Source organism: Rhinolophus hipposideros (genome assembly GCF_964194185.1).
Source record: "Rhinolophus hipposideros genome assembly, chromosome: X".
Taxonomy (NCBI): domain Eukaryota; kingdom Metazoa; phylum Chordata; class Mammalia; order Chiroptera; family Rhinolophidae; genus Rhinolophus; species Rhinolophus hipposideros.
The window spans coordinates 109,730,279-109,755,317 of NC_138046.1; the positions used below are offsets into that span (position 1 = coordinate 109,730,279).

Below are 25,039 nucleotides of genomic sequence, written 5' to 3' on the forward strand. Positions count from 1 at the left end.
ACAATCACTTCTGTTGCTTAAATCACTATGTGGTAGATCTTATTCTTACGTCCATTTTACAGAAGAGGAAACTGAGGCTTACAGAGGTTAAACAGGAAGCCCAAGATCACACAGTCAGAATTCAAGCCCAGCCCTACCTAACACCAAAGGACTACTGATCTGTTTTATTATAACTAATAATAAAAAATTTTTCCTACTCAAGATTTCAAGTTACTTGATAAAATTCACAATAATTCCTATATAACAACGTTAATATACTTAACACCACTCATCTGTACACTTAAAAATGGTTAAGATGGTTAAAAAAAAGATTCTTTCTACTTTATGTACCATAAACATCTCCTTTGCTATTCATGACAAGAGGGAAACATTATTCTCCTGTTAAAGTTCAGTTTGGTGGTTAGTGTCTGTACTTTCTTTAATTTTGCTGTCCAGTTGAACTGGTCTGGAAGGCTGGGCAAAGGCAGAGCCCACTGTCCAAAAGTGGGTGGGAGAAGACAAATAGCTGTATACTAGACGAGGGGTTGGCAAACTCTGTGCAGACCACATACAGCCTACCCTCTCTTTGTGTACCACTCAGGAGCTAAGAATAGTTTTAATATCTTTAAATGGTTAAAAAAAATAACAAAATAGTATTTCGTGATATATGAAAATTACACAAAATTTAAATTTCTTGGAACAGCAAAAAAAAAAAAAAGGCTTCATATTAATTCATGCCAGGTGACTGGCAAACAAGATTTCCACATGAACATAAGACACAAAATAATGTCCTATGTGCTAAGCTACTAAATATAATTCAGGTCTTCTAGTTTCTCAAGCCTAGTTCTGCATGAAGAAAATTCCTTAACACCAGTGGCAACCCAGTTGGTAAGTCCAGTCTTACCAACTTTAGGGTCCAATACCAGGCCTCCAGCATAAGCTGCTTTCTTCCGTCCTTTCTTGTATTTACTGGTATCTCCATCAATGTCTTCATCTTCATCTACCTAATATCAAATGGAAAGATAACTTCACCAGTCAGCAACTTATCAACTGATTAAGAAGTTTTATGATCCCTCCCCCTTATCAAAGGCAGTACCCAGTTCTAACAAACATTGTTTAGTTTTAGTTAGTGGCCCTACCTGTGAGTAAGACAGTTACTGTAATATGCTCATGAATCCAAATGAATGCCTGGTAGGTACTGAAACAAAAACTATTATCTCTGAGCTAATAAATATGCAATTTCTATTTTAAAATATTTTTGAATTCATAAACTTCATATTTTTAAATCAAGGGATGCTAAAAATACCATTCTTCATATTATGTAAAATATGAGACTACAGAATCCCCTTAAATTGAAACTAACATTCATGATGTAAAAATACAAAATATCTCAGAGATATTACCATTATTCTTATTAATACAGACACCTTAAAATAAGTATATGTCCATATACTGGAAATTCATTCCCAAGTAGTTTATTAATGGGCAACATTCAATGCCTCAGCAGATGTCAAAAATCTCTGTTAATATTCCCTGTACCGATTTTGATAATGTACGTAAAACAAGCAAATACAAGAACCTGAATCATTTTAACATTAAATTCCCATTCTGAATCAATTACTATCAGTGCCAATAACACAAGAGATAAGCTAAGTTTTAGTTCCAATGTGATGGAGGCCACTTCAGAGACCTGAAGTGGTGACTTTAATCCTACTAGTACATTAAGAATGCAACAATGCAATACAAAAATAAAGACTCACGAGTTTAAGGAAGTGAAAGATTTAATTGGCATGTAACTTTGGATAGGACTAAGGTGGAGAAACACTTTCCCATCAGAGAGACCTAATGCCTCCCTCAAAGAATGTCATGGTTCTTAAGTAATTTTCATCCGTACAGAGGAAAGAAGGAAATGACCACACAAACACAACAAAACAAACTTCACTTGGTTTCTACATTATACAGGGAATTAATTATTTTGGAAGCAGGTGTTATTACAGCAAAAAAAGCTATACAGATACTAAAGTGGGGGATGAAAAAAGGCAAAACAGTATATAACATTGGACCCACCAGTTTCTGCTGAGGTTTCCTGAAAATCTGCTTGTCAGGCACAATATAGTTGTTTTCATAAAATGCATGTAGCAACAAGAATTCATTACGCTCAGCTCGTCCACCCATCAGTGTCCTAGACTATTAAATAGAGTTTATTTTTTAAATTTGAGCTCAAAAATCACAACAAACAAGAGCAACTTTGAGTTTGGCAAATTTAATCGTAGCACCTCCTTCAAAATCATTCCTCGTAACAAGGGCTGCTTTTTTAAAAAGGTACTGAAATATTTCTAGCATTTTCTTTAAGCAGTATAGTTAAAAGGAGACAAAGAGAGCCTAAAATACTGACAACTTGGCCTATTTCTTTACTCCCAAGTGGACCATTCCACAAATGAGACACATCCAGATGTTAGAGATGATCCTTACATTCACCCACATTTTAACATACTGCACCTGGTTCCTTCCTCTCCTCCCAACCAGTTCTGCATGTTACAAAAAAAGCCCCGCTTTCAGAATACAAGTCACTCATTTTATAAGCATGCATTTGGACTCATTATCATATAACAACTACCCCAAGCAAACACTGAATCCAACAGGAAATGCTTTTTCCCCCTTTCTAAGTTAAATTTACCATAATGTTCCCAGCGATGTTAGTGATCTGCAATGCTAATGGCAGAACATTTAGCTCACACATGATCTGCAAAATGAACCTGGCATCTTTCCAGGTGTGTTCCAACAGGTACAACAGATGAGATGGTTCACTGTGCAGAAAAGTAAGAGTGAAACAGAATCAAGTAATTCAAAGAAACAATGACTACAACAGGACTCCATAAAATATTACAACCAATTCCTGGTATCAGTAACTTCAGAGCAACAGCACCTTGCCCTTGGAAACAATTTAAAATAACCTCGGTAAGGAACTAGGAATTCATTCACACCATCCATCTCAATGCCATTCTCCAAAACACAAAAAGTCCCACAAAGACAAGGGGAAGTTATGTGTTAACTACAACCTGAAAACTACAGCCTTTCACTCATTGCATCCGGCACGTATGTACTGCAAGCCTACTATGTGCCAGGCATTGTTCTAGATGCTGGCTGTGACCCAGAAAGACAAAACTTCCTGTCCTCGTGGGGGAGACAGAGTATAAATAACAAATTAAATATGTGGTATGTTATATAATGCTAAGGAGAAAAACATTAAGAAGCAAAGGGAATATTATATGTCAGGAACAGCAACTGAATTTTCAGTAGGAAACTGGGGAAGAGTTCAGAGAATAACTAGGTGTCTGAGGGAAGAGGATTCCAGGAAGACAGAATAAAACATTCAAAGGCCCTGCGCTGAGTGCAAATCTGGCAGTTCCAGGACCAAGGGCCGGAACAGAAAGAATGATGGAGAGAACAGTAGCAGATAAGGACAGGATTAATGGCAGAGAGACACGTTGTACAGGACCTGGTAGGTCAAAATTAGGACTTTGGTTTTTACTCTGAATGAAACAGAAAATCACTGGAAAATTTTGAACACAGTGCCATATCTGACTTAACTTTAGCAAGATAACTCTGGTTCCCAGTTTGAAAATAGCAAGGGATCAAGGGGAAAAGCAAGGAGACCAGTGAGGAGGCTAATTAATATAAGGCGCAGTCATGCAGGGCGAAGAGGGTGGGTCCAATGGAAGAGAAAAGAAGTGGTCAGCTCTAGACATATTTTAACGATAGAGCTGACAGGATTTCTTGATGAACTGAACATGGATGTCAGAGAGGAATCACAGACACTTCAGAGGTTTGGAGCCGAGGATGACTTGGATGGTTTCCAGCAGTACTGGAAAAATCAAGAGTTGCCATTACTAAAGGAAAGACTACAAAAGGAAGCTAGGAGAGAAGATCAGGAGCTCAGTTTTTGAACAAGTGGACACCAAGTAGAACAGGCGGTAGATACATGAGTCTGGACTTCAGGGGAAAGGTCTAAGCTGAAGATATGCAGGTGGGAGGCATCAGCACCCACAAGTAGTGAAATACCTGGTGAGATCACTTTGAGAGGAAGTGCAGTCAGAAAGAGAAGCAGTCCAAGGACTCAGGAGTTATGGGCAGAAAACAAGAAGTGGCCAGAGGGGTAGAAGAAACCTTATTTAAGAAATAATCAAGCACACACTTCACAGATTGTCTAAATTATATATTCTGACACCCTCTGTATATATATATATATATATATATTGTCACGGGGTGTAAAGTACAGCATAGGGAATGTAGTCAATGGTATAGTAACAGCTATATACGATGCCAGAGGGGTAGCAGGATGGGGGTTATCACTTTGTGAGGGGTGTAAATGTCTAATCATTATGTTGTTTTGTACACCTGAAACTAATATAAAAAATAAAAGTAAATTAAGAAAAGAAATAATCAAGCACAAAGTTTCAGTTATGCAAAATGAGTAAGTTCTGGAGATCTAACGTACTGCCAGTGTGACTAGAGTTAACAATACTGTAATGATATACTTGAAATTCACTAAAGGGTAAATCTTAAATGTTCTGACCACACACAGAAAAGGTAATCGTGAGGTGATGGATATGTTAATTAGCTTGATTGTGGTGATTATTTCACAATGTACATGTATTTCAAAACATCAAGTTGTATACCATTAATACCGGGGGTGCCAAAAATATGTATACACATTTTAAGAGATGTTATCTATGCTCAAGCAGTAGTTTGCCATAATCAGAAGTGTCTAGACGCTGAAGGGAACCACTTTGAGCACCTCTTGTAATTGCAGAAGTCAAACGTGACTTGTATTCATCTTTTGTTATCGGTATATATCGAATATTACAATTAATACAGTTTTTTCCTCTCTTGAAATGTGTGTCCTTTTTTTGGCACCCTCTGTATATACAATTTTTATGTCACTTCTACCTCAATAAAACTGGGAAAAAAAGAAAAAAATGGAGTAATATGTCTCAATAACTTACTGATTTTTCAATCTTTATATTTCCAAAATATTTCCACTAATTCCTGAATTAATGAATTAAGGGTGGAAACCTAAATATCACATCAATTTCCAAACCGCTCTTAGAAAACATCAAGATGGTGTTAAGTGAGGGAGACAGAGATAAAATGATCAAATTAGAATTCAAGAGGCAAAATAGTTTAAATTATTCATGTAACGGAGATGGTGGCGCTGACATGAAGACAATTTTCTGTTCCATGGCACCACACATTTCTGTCCCCCTCCAGCCTAAGGGCGACAGCGGTGTCTTCCTGTTGCTAATTTCAAGACATATTTTGAAGCATCCAGGATCATACCTGTACATATTTCGTACATTTTCCATTGAGATTACAACCCTTTCAGTTTTCAGAATCTGTTGAACAAGTTCAGACAAATGGTAGCTTTTACAACGAATCAATTCCTTTGCTGAAATTTCCACATCACAGATCATTCGGCCACAGGTAGCGTTTCTTTCACCAAATCCACTCCTGCCCTACAAAGGGAAGACAAAAAGCAAATCCTAACTACATTTCATTCTAAGGAAAAACAGACACTGAGAACATTTTGTTCTAACTTGCTTTGAGGCTAGCCCAAAAAATTACAAGGATGAAACTCATGCTTCCATTCATCCACTCATTCAGTCATCAACCAAATATGTTTGAATGATACCATTCTAGGCATTCGGCATACATCAATGAGCAAAACAGAAAAGATTCCTGATCTCATTTGAAATATACAGTAAAAAAAATAGGTGTCATAAATAAGAAATTACAGAGATTTAGGAGGTAATAAGTATATGGAAAAGGGAAACATAGAGTAGGGTGAGAAGAACAAGGAATTTGGGGGAGCTGCATCTTAAAAGCAGGGGAAGTCAGGGCAGACCTCACCAAGAAGACAGTATATAAGGAAACCCTTCAAGAGGGTAAGCAATTAGTAGTTAAGCAACTGTTCACATGAAGTATTATTAACAACTCTAGTATCACCTCAAAGATGGGACTAAGGAAAGAGGCAAGAGCAGTGGACTCAATTCCAATCGGTAGCAACAGAATCCTCTGGAAAGCATTATAAAAGGTACAGATTCCTAAGTTCTCTGATGAGGCAACATGCCCAGTTTATTTATAAGCTTTAAGTAAAATAAAATTTCAAGACTGAGCAGTATCAGGTTTAGGAAATGAATATGCTTCATAAAAAAATCCACCAAACTCGCCGTAAGTGAGGTAAGCAGGTAGAATGAAAGTGCACGAGCTTTAGAAGAGTCAGGTAAGTCCCGGGTTCAAAATCTCAATTCTTCCCCTTACTAGCTCTATGATCCTGAACAAGGTCTGTTACCACTGTGAGAACGTACAAAAAAAACTAGAGTGGGGGAAGCCAGATGGCTCCATTGGTTAGAGCGCGAGCTCTGAACAAGGTTGCTGGATCGATTCCCACATGGGCCAGTGAGCTGCATCCTCCACAACTAGATTGAAGGCAATGGCTTGAGCTTAGAGCTGAGCTGCCGGTGGGCAGCCGATTGTCTCAGTGGTTAGAGCGTGGTGCTCACAACACCAAGGTTGCCAATTCAAGTCCCACTTGGGCCAGTGAGCTGCGCCCTCCACAGCTCGATTGAAGACAATGAGCTACTGCTGAGCTTCCCGGAGGGGCGGCCGGATGGCTCAGTTGGTTAGAGCGCAAGCTCTCAACAACAAGGTTGCCGGTTCAATTCTCACATGGGTCTTCGTTCCCATCGCCTTCCTAAGGACCACACTCAGTGAGTTCAGAACGCTGTAGCTCTGCGCTAAGGGCTAGTGCTTCAGTACTGCTGGAGTGGAGGGAAGATCCAGGTACATGTGCTGTCTCTAGATTCCAACAGCTGATTTGAAAAACCATCGGGGACTTTAACCAATAAAATGCTGGATTCAAAGGAAAAGATGCTTAGTGCCAAAGTTAAGATGTCCTGTCTCAAGACAACCAATTCCTAGTCAAAGAAGCATATAAAAAGTCAAATAAAGAAGCAAGATTTTGAAAATTATTATTACCCCAAGCCTTGGCATGCTGGATCGCTTCAGTCGACCTATCTTGGACCAGTAAGGAACTTTGCACACATTAATTCTCTGTAGTAACACTTCCAGTTCAAATCCATAAATATTATGACCCTAGTCAGAAAAAGAAGGCAGCCAATAACATTATAAAAAACACAAATTAGAGGATTTATCGTCATATGCATAGAATTTCTTTGCCCTTTCTTTTTCTGGTCTCTAATTGAAGGCATCATGAACTTACCTCCAACTGGGGTCCTTTCTTCTTCAGGAATTTATTCATCAGCAGCACTCATTAGCCTTGACATTCACAAGGCTGCTAAGCAGATTGCTGGAATAAACTTTATCTCATCCTAATTGATGCAAGGTTAATATGCTGTCTTTTAATTTGCAGTTCAGGCCTCAGTCTCAGAGGCAAATGCAAATTTTAATGTCCATACTTTTTACATGATCAGTGAAAGCTGCATTCAAATAACTCCATTTTACCTCCTTAAAAACCAAGAACCGATCATTTACATAGACTTCTTAGAAAACTCAGGAACTGCATCTAGTTTCTTCCTAAAGAACTGAGTTCCAACACTACTGATTTTAGACTCTTAAGGTGCAACAAAATAAATATATAACACCACTTGATAATTCAAATGAAAAACTTGTTAAAAACAAGGTAACAACTATACCAAGTAGAAAATATCTCAAAAATGTAACCAAATTCTCCACATCTGTTATAATTTCCATCATGTGAATAATATGGTTCGCTGCCTGTTTATTAAAAAATAAGATGAAGTTTAAAATAAGTCAGATCAATAGATTTATTGTTATTAATTTTAGCTAAAAATATATACCACTATATATTTATGGCAGCTTTGCCTATTAAATGAAGAGACCGAAAGGAAGTGAGGATGCCTCATTTCCAAATTATCATGCCTGGAACCAGGGACTCAAACCCATGTCTGAGTCTCTCTTACATCGGCTTGGATTTCTCAGTCCCAGACTTGGCTCCAACACCCTATGGCACCCAGGTGCGGTAACATGGCCTTGGGGCCCAGGGGAGAGACTGCTAGTGGAGATTGGTGGAGAGCCTAGTGCTGAGCCAGAGCACGATGGTAGGGAACTGTGGACGGAGTCTCCCTAGCACTTTCAAGATGGGTCCTGAAATATCAGGGAAGTGGGTGCAGGGACACTGGTGACAACCTACAGGTTCTCGGTACTTTGGCTATAACATCATCAAGAAAGGTGTCCAAGAGCAAAACCAAACGTGGAGAAATCTATGGCAAACATTTTTTGCAAGGCTTCAGTGTAACCAAATTACCAATAGCACATTTAAAATACTACTTTCCTCCAAAAAACTCAAAAGCACAATATAACTTGACTGATCTGTTAACCCAGAAAAAAAGAAAAAGGAAAGACTCCTATCAAGGAGCCTGTAAACTAAGGAAGGACAGAGGAAGCATAAAGCAAAATGTTGCTTTGTGACTCTTATGAATTGGGACAAAGACAACTCAATGAATTATTACCTCTTGCTATCCTGTGGGAGCACACTCGATTGTCAAGAGAAGATTCCTAGCCCTGAGCTCTCAAAGGAAGGTATCATAGAGATCCACTGAGCTCACAAAATTTTAAAATACTTCCATTTTAGGGACTGGCACCAAAGCAAGAGAAATAACTCTTGTGACCACTATACAGCTGGGCCACTAAGCCAAATTTTGGAGACCAACAGTGGACACAAGTTTACTTACTTATGGGCTGGTCTCTAAGTGTTAATAACTGGAGTGGCCTAAACTTCAACAATAATTAGTAAGCTGCTTTTCAATTAGAAGAAAAAAAAACTATCTTGTAGTGGGCTGGGATTTTTTCCCCCCTTTCTATTAGCAGAAAGTATTGCAATTACCACCAGTCCATAGGGTCATTTTCACTCTGAAAAGATTCTTTGCTACTCAAAAAGTACCAATCAAGTCACACTGAAAAGAACTAAGGAGTGAGTCAAGAGCTTCCCAATGACATATCAAACATCCACTTACCACAATGACATCAGGATCAATTTTGTGAACTTTCGCAAGGAAAAAACCTAGCAGTGTTCTCTCTGTTGCAGCAACCTCAACCTTCACATTCTGTTAGACAAAAACAAACCAGTCACTTACTCTTTACTCTCAAGTATTACCCCTTGGCTCCTTGTTCAAGCAGGGTAAGGTTTAAAAGAAACCATCCAGCTCCAAACTAAATGCAGCAATGAAATCTGCGATGCTAGGTTTTGCCTTAATAATTTCATGAAGTCTCTAAGGAGCTCATTCTAGTAATAAGCGTATGAATGAAGCAAAATTTTAAGTGTTGAGCACTAACAAGTACAGAAATGTTCCCCCATAGGGACACGCTTGTGCATCTGGACACATTTTATATCTAGCACATGAATCAGAGTATCTGTCAAAAACATTACCTACTTTCTTACATAATCCCTGGTAGATTTCACTGTTTACGGATTTACCACATAAAGAAATCCCATGGATTGTATAAACTAATTTCAAATAGTGGTGTAAGAACCTATAAATAAGAAACTAGACTAAAAGCAAACATACATTTAAGAATTGCACATGTCTTAAATATAAATAACCTATCTTCACACAAAAGGCTTCCACTTGGATTACTAACTATAAATCAGGTATTCAAAAGATCCACTCTTATTAACACTCTCTGAAAATGGAAGTTGATGGCTATATGTTTTCTGTAAGTAGCTCGGCTAAAAAAAGCATAAGTTTGACTCTAACAGAATTTTCCTAGGTCGTTCTACTTGGATAGGTAATTCAGGGCACTTCACAAATAATAGCCTGGCCCAATAGGACCTCCGGGCTACTGGGCTTCTCAAGCCAATTTAAAATAAGTGGAACCTGACAAGGTTGCTAACTTTTAATTTTGTCAAGTGAGAACATTAAAATAAAAACCTACAAATTTACCAACATCTTCTCATAACAGAAACAACACACTCCACAAAAAGAAATACTTGACATTAAATATATTTACCTTTGTGAAAAACTCACTACATTATCCAATTCCCCACCTATTTTATTAAGGACCCATGGAGTACACTGGGAGTAAACTTCATGGAGTATATTGGAAGTTTAAAGATCACTGATCAATTGGAGCAAGCCTACATCAACTTTTCCAATACATGTCCACTTGAATATCTACATTGTTCCCAACTTCACTTGACTTTTAAGTTGGGCGGGGGGAGGGGAAGCGCAGCACTCTACCCTGTACTTTCCTAAAACAGTAATCACATGACCATGCATATTGGAAAAGCTTCCTATTAAACTAGCTAAAGGAGAATTTGAGCCTATCAATCTACTCATACACTGCACAATCCCACCATTTTCAAGTGGTGAAACATTTAAACACTGTTAAATGTTTCTAGCTTTGCATTTCTAGCACATTTTTAATGGGTTCATGCTATACTCCAATCTAGCAAGAATAAATCTACTCAATTAACAAATAAAATAGCCTGTTTCTACTAATCCACACCATCCTCCTTTTATCTTTCTAAAGACTAGATGCTCATATTTAAAAGGAATAAACAGTGAGTTATTTACCTTTTTCTTAATGACTTCACTGAAACCGTATGGAAAAATACAGTCCTTTGGTTTAGACACAACTGTAAGAAGGAAAAAGAATAAAGATTCCAACACCCATCTTAGCCAATCTGAAGTACATACACACTTCATTTTTCTGAATGGAACCTGTCTTCAATATAAATTCCCCCGATCCCTAGAGTTAAGAGGATCAAGTATTTCCATTGGTCATGTTGGACCTCAAAAGAACAGCCAAAACAAATAATCCCAAAATTGGTAGGGAACCACAAAAGACCCCCAATAGCCAAAGCAATCTTGAGAAAGAAAAAAAAAAAAATAACGAGGTATCACCCTTCTGGGTTTCAAACTATATTGCAAAGCTATAGTAATCAAAACAGTATGGTATTAGCATTAAAACAAACACAGATCAATGCAATGGAATGGAATAGAAAGCACAGAAATAAACACACACATATGCGTATAGAGTCAATTAATTTACAACAAAGAAGTGGAGAATAAAGGGTGTTGGGAACACTGGGCAACCACATGCAAAAGAACGAAACTGGACCACTATCATACATTATACACAAAAATGAACTCAAAATGGATTAAAGACTTGAACATAAGACCTGAAACCATAAAACTCCTAGAAGAACACATAGGTGGTAAGCCCCTCAACATCAATCTTGGCATTTTTTAGATTTGACACCAAAAAGAAAGGCATCAGAAGAAAAAAAAAAAACTGGGACTACATCAAACTAAAAAGCTTCTGCACGGCAAAGGGAGCCACCAACAAAATGTAAAGACAACCTACCAAATGGGAGAAAATATTTGCAGATCATATAACTGATAAGGGATTAATATCCAAAATATATAAAGAACTCATACAACTCAACATAAAAAAACACACAAATAATCCGATTTTTTTAAAAAGGGCAAAGGATCTGAATAGACATTTTTCAAAGAAGACATATACATGGCCAACAGGTACATGAAAAGGCATATACGTGGCTCAACATCACTAATCATCAGGGAAATGCAAATCAAAACCATAAAGAGATATCACCTCACACCTGTCAGAATGACTACAATCAAAAAGACAAGAAATAACACGTGCTGGTGTGGATGTAGATAAAAGGGAACTCTGTGCACTGTCAGTGGGAATGTAAATTGGTGCAGCCACTACGAAAAACAGTATGGAGGCTCCTCGAAAAAATTAAAACTAGAACTACCATATGATCCAGAAATTCCACTTCTGGGTATTTATACAAAGAAAATGAAAATACTAACTCAAAAAAGATACATGCACCCCTATGTTCACTGCAGCATTATTTATAATAGCCAAGATATGAAAGCAACCTAAGTGTCCATCAATTGATGAATGGATAAAGAAAATGTACTGTGTACACACACACACACACACACACACACACACAGAGGAATATTATTCGGCCATAGAAAGAAGGAAAGCTTGCCATTTGTAACAACATGGATGGACCTTGAAGGCATTATTTAAGTAAAGTAAGTCAGAGAAAGACAAATACCATATGATTTTACTTATATGTGAAATCTAAAAAACAAAAACAAACTGAGTTCATAAATACAAAACCAGATTGGCAGTTGCCAGAGGTGGGGGTAGGGGTGGGTGAAAGAGATAAAGGGGGTCAAAATATACCAACTTCCACTTATAAAATGAATAAGTCATAGGAATATAATGTATAGCATGGCTACTCCAATTAATAATACGACACTGCATATTCGAAAGCTGCTAAGAGATTACATCTTAAAAGTTCACACCACACACAAAAAATTTTAAGTACGTATGGTGATGGATGTTAACTAGACTTACTGTGGTGACCATTTCACAATATATACAACTATTGAATCATTAAGTTGTACACGTGAAACTCATATAATGTTATATGATAATTGTATCTCAATGTTTTTAAGTTTAAAAGATTAAATCTAGAAGAAAAAAAAGAACAGCCAAGCACAGAACCCTAAGTACCTACCATGGTAAAAACTGCTTCAATGAAACATTTGCTATCCTTCTAAATCAAAATGGAAGATGTGTACCAGTCTTTCCCAAAGGAAATCCCCCACCACTAAAGCCTCAACCAGCATACAATGGAGAGACGCAGCTCAACCTACCAAAAGTTAGAAAAGTAAAGATGACCAAAGTGTCCCACTGTGCTACATACAAGTTCCTTGACATTCACAATAGCTGTTCACACAGAGGAGGTAAAAAAATGTGTATTGAAATGAACTAATGACTGCTCTCTCCCACACGTTTTCCAGCTTATTATCATCTTGCTCCACGTATTCCATCCTATTTACAGGGTAAATCTTTGATAATCATTTCACAATATAGGCAAATTAAACCATCATGCTGTATACCAAACATTTATAGTGATGTACAGGTGACCCCATACAACATGGCACTCCTATAACACAGTTTTGCTCTAACACAGTTCGAGAATGGGGGAAAACACTCATACAACACGGCATCCTACAACACCATTTCACTCGAACACAGTTTGAGAATTAGAGAAATCCCTGAACAACATGGAGTGTAATAAGAGCTTTTAAGAACAAAATATATCTCATTCGAAATTAGGGAAATCCCCGAATAACACGGAATGTAATAAAAGCTTTGAAGAGCAAAAGATATCTCATTTGAAATTTTTCATTCGAGTGTGGATGTTGTATCAGATTTGACTGCAGAATTTTAAAATTTATTAGAATTTTAAATCCATTTTGTTCATGGAGTATTAAGTTAAGAGGACGAAAAGATACCTTGTCAAAAAGAAAACACCCTCGGTTAATGGTGCTAAGCAGTGATGATGAAGAAAACATTATTTAATACATATTAATATGTTATACTTTTGGTGAAAATAGCTTTAATAAAGATATTTCCCTTAATTATAAAAATATAATAGTATTTTTTAAAAATTTTTGGAACCAAAAAAAAAAAAAAAAAAATTTTTGGAACCTAATCCCCCCTTTTTGTACTAGTTCTTTGTTTTGTATAACATGGATTCGCATAACACAGCATTTTTTTAGTAACCTAACAACCATGTTATACAGGGGTTACCTGTAGGTCAATTATTTCTCAGTAAAACTTAAAACAAAGGTAAAACTTCACAATACAGCATACTTCCTTGTCTACTTGTTTCCCTAGTCCCCCTTTTCTAACACCCAAGAAACCAGACAGGAGATGATATCCCAGTTAATGTCTGTTTCTGGGATGGAAAAAAAAATCCCCAGGAAACACAACAGATCAACAAGTGCTATGCCTTTTTAAAAAACAAAAACAACAAAAAAGTGGTTATTCAACTGGGTAAGCTGTCATCATGGAATATGCCGGAATCCTCCTTGGAGACTGACTCATGGTATGCAGAGTACTGTGGGAGGGTTTCACCCACTGGATTATATGCACAGCACAACCAACACCAATTTGATATTACTGTGACTCCTCCCAAATAGGCAAATATTCATTTATTCCTTGGCCTCTTCCCTCATCACACAGAAAGTTTTGGTCAGGCTTTTATGATGGGTTTTTAGGACAACATCATGAAAAAGAAAATAGTTAAAGCATAAGTTTGACCCAGGAAAAAAAAAACTACTCCGTCCCAATAAAGTAACCATTGGAATAGAAAAAAGATATCACCTGAAATCTATGTAATTTTACTAACAATTGTCACCCCAATAAATTTAAAATAAATAAATAAATAAAAGTAAAAAAAAATAATAATAAAAAAGATATCAAACTCCTCCTGACTTCTCCTAGAGCAAAATAAACCAGCTGAATGAGAGGTAACCAATCCAATAAAACTTAGCGTCCACAGCTGAAAAGAAACAAGTTAATATGCACTCACTACTCTTGAAACATTTTTTTATTCTTGAAAACATTTTTTAAAAATGTTTTTCTCCAACAGCTCAAGGAAAAATAAGAAAAACTACCAAGGCATTAGTAAACCAGCTAAAAAACAAAATACATACCACAAAAGTGTGACTGAAAGGGAGGCTGTGGTGGTGCTTTATCTAATGCAAAGCTGTAATGGACCAAAGCTGCCACAGCAATAATCTGCAAAGAAAGGAGGGAAAAAAACATCACTTATCAGACACCCACTATGGATTCTGTATCCTCAACAAAACCACCAAGAATATCAAAAGATATTAGTGCAAATGAATATAAAAGATTTTAGTACATGAATATTTTTAACTTTTTTGTTATGAAAGTATTTAAACAAATAAAAAATAGAATAAAAATCAACTCTCATATACCCATCATCCACCTTCAAGTATCAACTTATCTGTAGCCCTAGCTACTTCCTGACTCCCCCCAGATTATTTTGAAGCAAAGCCCAGACCTATCATTTTATCCAAAAATATTTCAGCATGTATCTCTAAAATAGTTTCTCAAACTGTGGACATCTTAGGCTGAGTAATTCTTTGTTGTGGGGCCATCCTGTGCATTGTGGGATGTTTAAGCAGAATCCCTGACTGCTAATAGCACTGTTCCCCACCTCCCATCCCTGAGTTGTGACAACAAAAAATGTCTCCAACATTGCCAACTGTCCCCTTGAGGGCAAACTCTCATCCCATTGAGAATCATCACTTTAAAAAATAAGAAGTTTAAAAATGTAATACAATCATCTCACCTCATACAGTTAACAGTGATTCCTTAAATTCATTAAATATTCAGGCAGGATTCCAATTTCCATGTTTTCCCAACTATCTCCATTTTACTTACCAAATAAGATCTATACTTTGCAAGTGGTTGATATGTAAAACTATAGATACGACCCCTTCCTACCTATTACTTCCCGGCAATTTATCTGTTGAAGAAACTGGGTGGTTTGTCCTATAAAGCGCCCCATAGTATGAATTCCACTGCTTGTATCACAAGTGTCATTTAACATGTTCCTGTTTCTGTAGTGCCTATAAATTCACATTTAAATCTAAACATTTGATCAAAATTGGGTTCAATTTTTTGGCAAGAATACTTTAGAGGTGCTACTGATTACTTCTACCAGAAAGCACAGGCACATCATGTATGGTTATCTCTATTTTAGTGACATTAGCAGCCACTGGGCATCAATCATTGCCTACATGCATTATTTCATTAGGCATTGCAAAGTGGTAATATTCAACTTTTCCTTCATCATTTATTAGCTGGAAACCTATAAAAGAGAAACTTGCCCTCATCCATTATTTGGTCAGCTAAGGTACAGTATGTGTTCAAAAACATCAAGATAAATACTTGATTCAATCCCTTTATTTACCAGTTTTCACAATGATTTGGTTCCCCAGCTTCCTTCACAGGTGACCAATGTGGTGGTGTTAGTGTTCACAAGATCATTTGAACTCATGTGTTTCAATCTGTTGCAGTTATTTTTATCAGTGCTCAAACTGATAAAAGGCCAGAAGGAAACTCTTCAAGTTGACTCCTGAGTCCTTCTGACATATCTTCAGCAGATTTTAACAGCACCCTTGCTTTCTACTGTAACAAGATGTTCCAGGCTTACCTTGGACATTTCCTGCCCTGAAACAGCCATTTCTCCACAGAGCCCAATTTCCATTATTGGGAAATGGTACTGAAACCTCACTCTAGGAGCTAGAGGACAGATACATTTTTAAAAAACTATTTAAACCTTCCCTAAACACTTAACTATTAACTATGGCCATCTACTATATTAACTATATTAAAAGATCAAATCACATACTAAAACATAAAAAATACTACCCAAATTCTGCTGTTAAAAGATTCCCACCAATGTCAAAAGAACTTAGAAGCACACATAAAGAAGGTCCCACTGATCAAAGAGAAACAAATTTAAGCATCAAAAATAACAATAATAAATACAATAGATTGGAACATACTGAATAGGTATAAAACCCACGAGTTCATAATGATGTTCCACAAAAGAGGAAGCAAAAATAAGTAATGACAAAAATAAATAAATCATTGGTCAACACTGCATTGCAATGTTAAGTCCCCAACTTCCTACTCAGAAAATTGGCAATTAAAGAGAAAGAAATACGCATTTACCTCATATCTTTCTTGTATAAACTATTACACCATAACCAAAAGATGCTGGTTAATGGAGAAAATTTTATAAAATATTTAACTAATAAACATTGTAATATTTAACATGCTTAACTAATAAACATGGAAAGGATGACAGAAACCAGAAAACCATTATTTTAAAACTCTTAATGAAATAATTAATTCAGGCAAAAATCATTAACAAATGAAGCCACTAGATCGGGGGTTCTCAACTGGGAACAATTTTGCCCCTCACAGCCCAGGAGACATCTAGAGATGTTTGGAGGCATTTTGGGTTGTCACAACTAGAGGGTGGGGTGCTAGCAGCATATAGCAGTAAAGACCAGGGATACTGCTAAACATCCCACAATGCAGAGGACAGCCCCCACAACAAAGAATTATACAGCCAAACATATCTGGAGTACCAATGTTAAAAAAAACCCTACATTAGATGAAAACTTGAACCGACGAATCAGATCAGCCCCACTAACAGTGGTTTAACCAGACATATGTCTGCTGATTTGATACAATATGAAGTCCACTATACCACCTATAAAGTATTCTGACCAAAGGAGTCCAACCTGAATCTAATCAATCCGTTATCACTAACAAGGGTCAAATGCTTTTCCTATAAAGGACCAGATAGTAAATCCTAGGCCTTGCAGGCCATATGGTCTCTTGTCATAGCTACTGACTCTGTCTCCATAGTACAAAAGCAGCTGTAGATAACATGCAAAGGAACAGAAATGCTGTGCTCCATGACACTATTTAGAAAAACACTCGGTAGGCTGGATTTGGCCCCCAGGCCATCGTCTGCCAACCCCTGGTCTAGAGGAAGAAGTCCAATGACACCATGAAGCAAACAAATACAGAAAATGGGACATTTTACAAGACAACCAACAGTTACTCTTCAATAAGTCAAAGTCACTGAAAAAACTGTAGGGGGTGGGAGGGAGCTGCTCCCATTTAACACAGATTCAAGAGACATAAAATTAAACACCATCTGTGAATCTTGTATGAATCTTGATTCAAATAAACCAACTGTTAAGACATTTTTGAAAAACAGTCGTGCATATGGACTGAATAGTTTAGATTATATCAAGGAATCACTGTTAATGTTATTAGGTGTGATAATGGTATTATATAAGAAAGTGTGCATGCTTTGAGAAATGCATACCAAAGTATGCAATGACACAAATGTCTCAGATTAGTCTTAAAATACTTCAGGAGGACAGAAAAGGAGGGGGGAATAAACACGTACGACAAAATCTTGCTAAATGTTAAATATGAGTGATTCATATATGGGAGTTCATTAAATTATTCTTTGTCCATTTAAAGTTCTCCAAAAGAAAAAAGTTAAAAACCAAACAATAAAAATAAGTTCAGCAATTTAAGTCTTAAAAAAAACAAAATCTTTAATATCAGACAAATTCAATTCATTCTCCCAAATGGAGTTTGGTAGCGAATGAATATTCTTTCCCCTTCCAAAAAACCACAACTTTCCCTTGCAGAAAAGCTGTACAAAGTCAGGCAAGTGTCTGCGTCTAAAGCCGATGTACAAACTCTGTCCTATTTCTTTACCTCATTTTGATGTGTCTTTGCATTCTGCATTGTCTTCATGCTGAAAGACATCACCACGAGTGGAGGAGGACCGATGTCCTTAATCACATTCACCAGGTCTGGTTTCAAAACCATTGCCTCAACTTTACACCAACTAATCGGGGGATTCAAGAGTTCTAAAAGAGAACGGATACAATAGATCAATAGCCATTTCCTAAAACAGAAAACTACTATCATTAAGATATCTGTGATTAACTGAAAAGGTTTTCAATCCCATCTTCTAATAAGAATGTCTTATATCATCTGATAAAAAGCCATATTATTGGATTGTATGCGAATCCTTGTGTGTATACACATATGTGTGTTCATTTTTGTCGGGAAAAGGTCCATAGCGTTCATCTGATTTTCCAAAGAATCCAGGACCCAAAACAGGTTTTTAAATTAAAAAAATTAAAAAAAACACTGCCTTGCTTGAAGAAATTCGAAAACATTTTTAAGAGAATCATGAAGACAAAACAAGTATCACAGATGCAAATACTGAAAAACATCAGACAAAAGACCAAACGAGCACTAGCCACAGTGGGCAGTGATGTCCACCCCCCTCCTGGAGGTCAGCCGTTAACTATGTTCAACAGCTGGACCGTATCAGTCAGGTCAGAAGTCCGTAGGGACGCAGCACAATGAGGGATGTGACCAAATACCACCTGGGCTAACTACGGCCTCCCTCCATCTACACTGCCAGGCATGACAGCGAAAAAGTGATTCCAAATATTTTCCTTATACTCACCTAAGGAAAACCTTGAGGAAGAAAACCTTAGAAAAGGAAGTGGACACACTGAAATAAGTAGGCCAATTCCCTAACTTCCCTCTTAAAAACTACATCTATCAGCAATTTACTTAGTGTTCTGAAAGTAAGTTTTTCCTTACGTGGATTTTTTACTTCGAGCCAACAAGGTCCTTTGATCTTTCTGTTCATCAAGAACAGCTCCAAGCTGGATGTGTTAGTCCCAAACACATGAGAAAAAGTTTCTCCTTTCAAATTCTGAGGAAGCGGTGGTATTTCAGCCTGAAAAAGGCAAAGAAGAGAAAAATCTTTTTGGTTTAAAACTATTACTTCACATTTTCCAAAGTCTATATTTGAAATAAACAAAAGCCTCTCTATGAAGTACCAGAAGAAACTCCTTTTATATATATGAAATGTCATTTGCCACAAATGAAATCCAAAACAATTCACAGTAGGAAACAAAAACAATTCACAATGACAAAATAATGCATCTTGATGATACCCATTAGAAGAAAAATAGGCCAAAGAGGATTTCTGTCCAGAGCTGTACATGCCTTCCTGATAAAGAATAGCAAATAAGTACCACTGCATTAGAAGAATGAAAGCAAGTGAGTGAGTCTCATTCAAAATGCTCCCATGGTACATTTCATCACCACTGTCAGAAACATGTCTTAAAAGTTCCTTTTACCAACATCGTGGGATCAAAACACTAGAACAGAGGTAAAAAAGGAGGTTAAGGTCCAGTTAATTAACATCCCACAGCAATGACCCTGCCTGTCACCAGAGCAAGAGCAGCACTATAGCGACACTACTGACGCTCTCCTCTCACCTTTCCACTGCTCAGAAGGGACACTTCAACAGACTAATGATGGTCAACTCCATCATGTGGCACTCATTCCACTTGAAAAACAGTTGTGCAGTTTCAACTTATTTCTTTAAAGATGCATACTTGAAAGCAGAGAAAGGCAGTATAACCTGTGGTCTATGTATTTAAATTTTTATCCATTTTAATTATTCATTACTGTAAGGCCACTTCAATGAACTGGGGGCTCGAGGAGCTCTGCCAACACTACAGAAAAGTCAACTGAAATTTCAGAAATAGAAAAATGTCATTCTCAGCCAAAGCCCAGTCATTTTCGTTGTTTGACTTACCGAGTATCTAACTTCCAAGTACTCGGATTTTTCTGGAATGTCAGGTATCTCAAAAGCATAGTTCTTTTCCACTATCTGAGGAAGCAGATATTTTGAAATCATTAAGACAAAACTTTTCACAAAATAAATTAATAAGCATTATATACACAATGCATGTCCCTGTATTTACTCATTAGGAATCTAGCAGATTCCTAATGGCTGATGGATCATAAAGGTAAATAAAGGCAGAAAGACACCCATTTGCCCTTTCAACTGGGACTAAAACACCCAGTGGCAAAATTCTAAAAAGACTTCTCTTCAACACTAAAGAGGTTAGAAATATTTACATTCAAGAGGGGCAATAAAAGATTACAATTTTTTACAATGACAATGCATTAAATCATTTCCTACTCTGATATTATGCAGCTCTATCTTGCTAGAAAAATTAATGAGCGTAATTTTAGCTCATATTTACTGAGTGTTTGTTTATAACCTAATATAAATTGCCTTAAGCCTTCTAGCAACTCTTGAAATAAGGACCCACTTCTCAGGTGAAGAAACAGACCCAGAGAAGTCACTTGGTACTCGTCCAAGGTCACATACTTAGGAAGCAGTAGGGCTAGGATTTAATGCACAAGTTGTCTGGCCTTAGCACCTATGCTCTTCACCACGACACCACATCGCTTTTAGAATGTTAGAGACTTGATCCATCAGCCAACATCCAAAGCTCAAACAGTAAAGACCATTAGGCTTATCTTCAGCAACTCAACCCGCCCTACATGGCAAGCACTGCTAACAGCCAGTAGGCTGAGTGAGTTACATTAATGTCCAAAGGCATCACTGCTGCACAAATCAGTATCTCACAATTGATCAACATCTATTACATGAACAGAGGACTTTTATTCTATCCGAATAGCATCATAGTCTTTGATTTTTAAAGATAAAACCTTACTTAACCTTCTGACTAAGACTACTTGGCAATAACTAATATAAACAAGATCAGAACAGTTTCTTCTCCATTGATGTTCCATAAGGAATAAGAGCACAAGATATGCTGGAAGTATTGGAAGCAATTACTTTGCTATAAATTATCTTTCTATTCAAATTAATGAACATTATTTTATAAGCAGTTCAAAGAGAAGGAAAAATATTTTTGCAAATCTAACATTGATTTGATATCTATGAAATTTCCATTCGATGAATTATAGCCACACAGAGGGCCTTTTGCACAAAGAAGGTATGCAATAACTATTTGCTAAATGAGAAAATGAACAACTAATAATTAGAGCTGGAAAAAATTATTACCAAATACAAACCTTGGACTTGAACTTCATAATTTTATATTTTGTTGCTATTTTCTCATCAAATTCATCATAAACATCCTTCATTGTAACTGGAGTTTCTGTTTCTTTCTCTGTGTCTAGATCAATTTTCTGCTTTCCCATGGAGAGGGGAGGGAAAAAAAAAGAGCATCTATACATAGACCTTTTCAACTACCAGAAACCCAGGTCTAAATCAATTTTCATCTTCACCCATTTAAACATTTAATAGAACAGTCTTGCAGGTGAGTTCAAAGGTACAAACGGACCCAAAATTATACTCAACCCAATGCCCAATTCCTCCCAATGGCACCAGAAAAGCAAACCAGAGATAAAGACGATGAATCCTACAAAATGGGAGAAGAGTGTTGTAAATCCTGACAACGAATCTTCCCATTTCAACTCAGATGGGGAAGGTCTGGATTTGGGATGGGACTATGGATGTTAAGTGCCCACAAAACAGGAGAAGCAAATGTAACTGACCTTGTTACAGAACCGTGGGTGAAATGGTACTGCTGCCTATACAGCAAAAGCATGCCAACGGCCATGTACTCCCAACCCTGATTACTACGGAAATGAGGGGTGAGGGGAAAGACAGCATCATATGCTAAAACTCAGACACTTTCACACTCTTTCTAACAAGTTTTACTCCATTTCTCTACTTTTCTCATGGAGCTGCTGACAATCAGTGGTCCCTAGGAAGGCAGCAAGAAAAAAGCATCAAGGTTGTGGATAATTCACAGCCCTGTTGAAGAAAAGGGCTGGTGGCAGAACAGAGAATGCACTTGGAATTAGAAGCTAATCACTAACATTTACCGTTTCACGGGGAAGGAAGTAAAGCGTTCGCTCAATATTTTTCACCATAACACAACAGCTCACATGGGTCTTAGCAGATTCGATCCAAACTTTACCAAACAGAAATACCACACCTAAAAGAACAAGAGAAAACCATGAGAAAAGAAACATTTCAATTAGATCACATTAAAGGGGCGCTATAAAGGCTCAATGAATGTGTCCACACATTTATGCCTTTATGACATCATTTTTTACAGCAAATTTCTATCTGATGTCCACTCCCCAAGACCAGTTCCTTTACTCAGTACTTACGCCATACAACAATACCACACTGGTAAAATCTATGACCACAAGAAGGACAGGGGACAGAATCATTTTTGGTGTAAACATTTTCCCTAGAACTAGGGAGACATCCCAGGTTAATGGAGACAAACCTTGATTATCAGGGAGACATCCCAGGCCTCAGCAGACACACCTGGGGAACTACTGAGACACCCCAGGTCAGTGCAGAAACCCCTGGGGAACTGGGGGACATCCCAGGTTAATGTAGGCACACCTCGAAAATGAGGGAGACATCCAAGGCCAGTGTAGGGAAAAAAATAAAAAACACCTTTTCCCTCGAACCAGGATTACCCACATTGAGAAACAAAAACAAAAAGCAAACTATTCTCCAACAAATCTCATATTTAAACCTCTGGTGAGAATTCTGAGAATTAATGAATTCCTTTTTAGCACTTGTACTTACCAATAAAAATTAACATTTATGTATAAGGATAACTATGTATGATACATCAGTATTTTTCTATATGTAAAATTATGAATAGGAAAAACAATTCATTTCATATATCTTATTTCATATAATAATACGTATCTCATAATAGGGTTCAACTCTTTCTACCTCACAGATTACTGAAGACACCTGGTTAGATAGTGTTCCTTTCTCTTCTATTTTGGCTCAACAAATGGTCTAATAACCAAATCGGCAGACATATTGCTTTTGAGATCCCTCTGTAATGTAGACCACAAAGTAAAAACAAGCCTTTCTACACATCTAGTCATTGTTGATGAACACTGGCCATCAAGACAGGGCTCCAGAGATTTGTGAGTCAACCTAAGAGATGGTCACTGTGCAAAAATCCTGGGCTCCATGAATAATTAGACAGCGGTAATCAACACAGACACTCAACACGGCCACTTGTCTGAGACACTAAGAAAATTCTGGCACGTGCAAAGGCTACTGTTCCCAAGGCCAATTACTCCAGTTTCTTCACAAGATAGCTCATCAGTGCTTCCTTTTGTAATTCGTTCTAGTAGAAATAAGACCATCTAAGAATTTTCATTTCTGCAGATGATTAAAATTATTACATTCTTGTATGATTTTCAGCTGGGGGGAAGGAGGCAGGTGGGAGGAGATAGGGGAGCGGGAAGGAAGTGTGGGGATGATTTTAAAAAACCTCACAGTAGCACAGAAAATTAAAAGTCATCCTCACAACAGTTAGAGATGAAAAAAAAATTCCATGCGAAGAAAAATAAAGACCCTAATATTGGATTCAAAGATTCAAATAGCTCATTTTACAGTCAAACTAATATCACACTTCATGCAACACATTTGACACTGCTTATGCCTCATTTGCCACAAAAAGATCATGGTAAACAAAGATTACATTCCCCCCAAAGTTACTAGCCGAAACCAGGTGCAGTCAGGATTATTCAACCTTGAAAAAGTCATAATGAAAACAGGATATCTTCCCATATGCAGAGAGTAAGATTCTTTTCATAATTATGGAGCATTCAGCAACAACTGACTTACTTAGAATCTGGAAGAAAGTGAGAGACAATAAAAGGGTCTTTGGGAGTACTTCGTTTTTATTAGCAGCATTGATTTCACCTAAGCTCAGTGATCATTACCTGCTATCACGATGGAACTGTTCAACTCTCAGAGATTAAAGGGCTTTTTAAAAACCATCTTATTTAATCCGCTGGCATCAATTACAGAGGACACAACCTGAGAAGTACCATGGAAAGAGAGTGGACTGAGGCTGAGAAGCCCAGAACTCGGCCACTGAAGAGCTGACCACTTTATTTTTAGAGCCTCAGCTTGTTCCTCTATAAGGGAATAACTAGACTAAATGATCTCTGAGGCTGCACTAGAAATTTCCTTTTACCTTAGCATTTGGAAGACAGAATAATAATAGGTAGGTACCTCTTTCAACTGCAAAATGTTTCCCAATAGTGATTGAAAAGGCCTACCCATGAGTATGATCAGTTACCAGGAATTCAACAATACATATAAATTGGTTGCTTTGCAAATATAATTGTGCTTCAATGCGTCAATTTTAACTTCCAACGCCTATTACTATACAGCCCAGCACTAGCTGATAGAAATTTCTGTGATGACAGAATTCTGTCTGTATCCCTGCCATCCATGGGTGTGGTAGCTACTAGTCACATGTGGCTACTGGGCACTTGACATGTGGCTAATGGCTGAGAAAATTCCTTTTAGTGAATTTAAATTTAAAAGCTACCTGTGGCCAGTGGTTACCACAGTGGGACAGTGCAGCTCTAGCTCCTTATCCTGCAAAACAATGTGGTTTTTTAATAAGTATCAACCGGTAAACAAAAGATGGTAACAGTAAACTCATTTTCACACAGGAAAGGGTGGTTGTTGTTCCTTAGGTTGTAATCCTTGGCAATTGACACTGGCAATCTTGATGTTTAGATGCAGATTAACCTGAGGGGTGGAGCACCATCCACTTTTGTATTACCCATTCTTACCCCAACACTGCTACAAGGCTTCAAAAGGCAAGCTCAGTATACCAGCAAA

General features: G+C 37.3%; 1 protein-coding gene across 3 annotated transcripts in view; it reads right to left on the bottom strand.

Annotated features, from left to right (window-relative positions):
• POLA1 (DNA polymerase alpha 1, catalytic subunit) overlaps positions 1-25,039 on the bottom strand; it is a 282,912-nt gene that overhangs the window by 234,527 nt on the left and 23,346 nt on the right. For all 3 annotated transcript variants that reach the window (XM_081042752.1, XM_081042753.1, XM_081042754.1), the window contains exons 11-23: positions 22,237-22,349; positions 21,418-21,534; positions 20,123-20,197; positions 19,114-19,252; positions 18,208-18,362; positions 14,577-14,661; positions 10,596-10,657; positions 9,036-9,125; positions 7,018-7,134; positions 5,320-5,495; positions 2,657-2,786; positions 2,047-2,166; positions 884-983 (exon numbers count right to left, since the gene is read on the bottom strand). In XM_081042752.1, the coding sequence (XP_080898878.1) occupies positions 884-983; positions 2,047-2,166; positions 2,657-2,786; positions 5,320-5,495; positions 7,018-7,134; positions 9,036-9,125; positions 10,596-10,657; positions 14,577-14,661; positions 18,208-18,362; positions 19,114-19,252; positions 20,123-20,197; positions 21,418-21,534; positions 22,237-22,349 (1,479 nt within the window). The remainder of the gene's footprint in view (positions 1-883; positions 984-2,046; positions 2,167-2,656; positions 2,787-5,319; positions 5,496-7,017; positions 7,135-9,035; positions 9,126-10,595; positions 10,658-14,576; positions 14,662-18,207; positions 18,363-19,113; positions 19,253-20,122; positions 20,198-21,417; positions 21,535-22,236; positions 22,350-25,039) is intronic.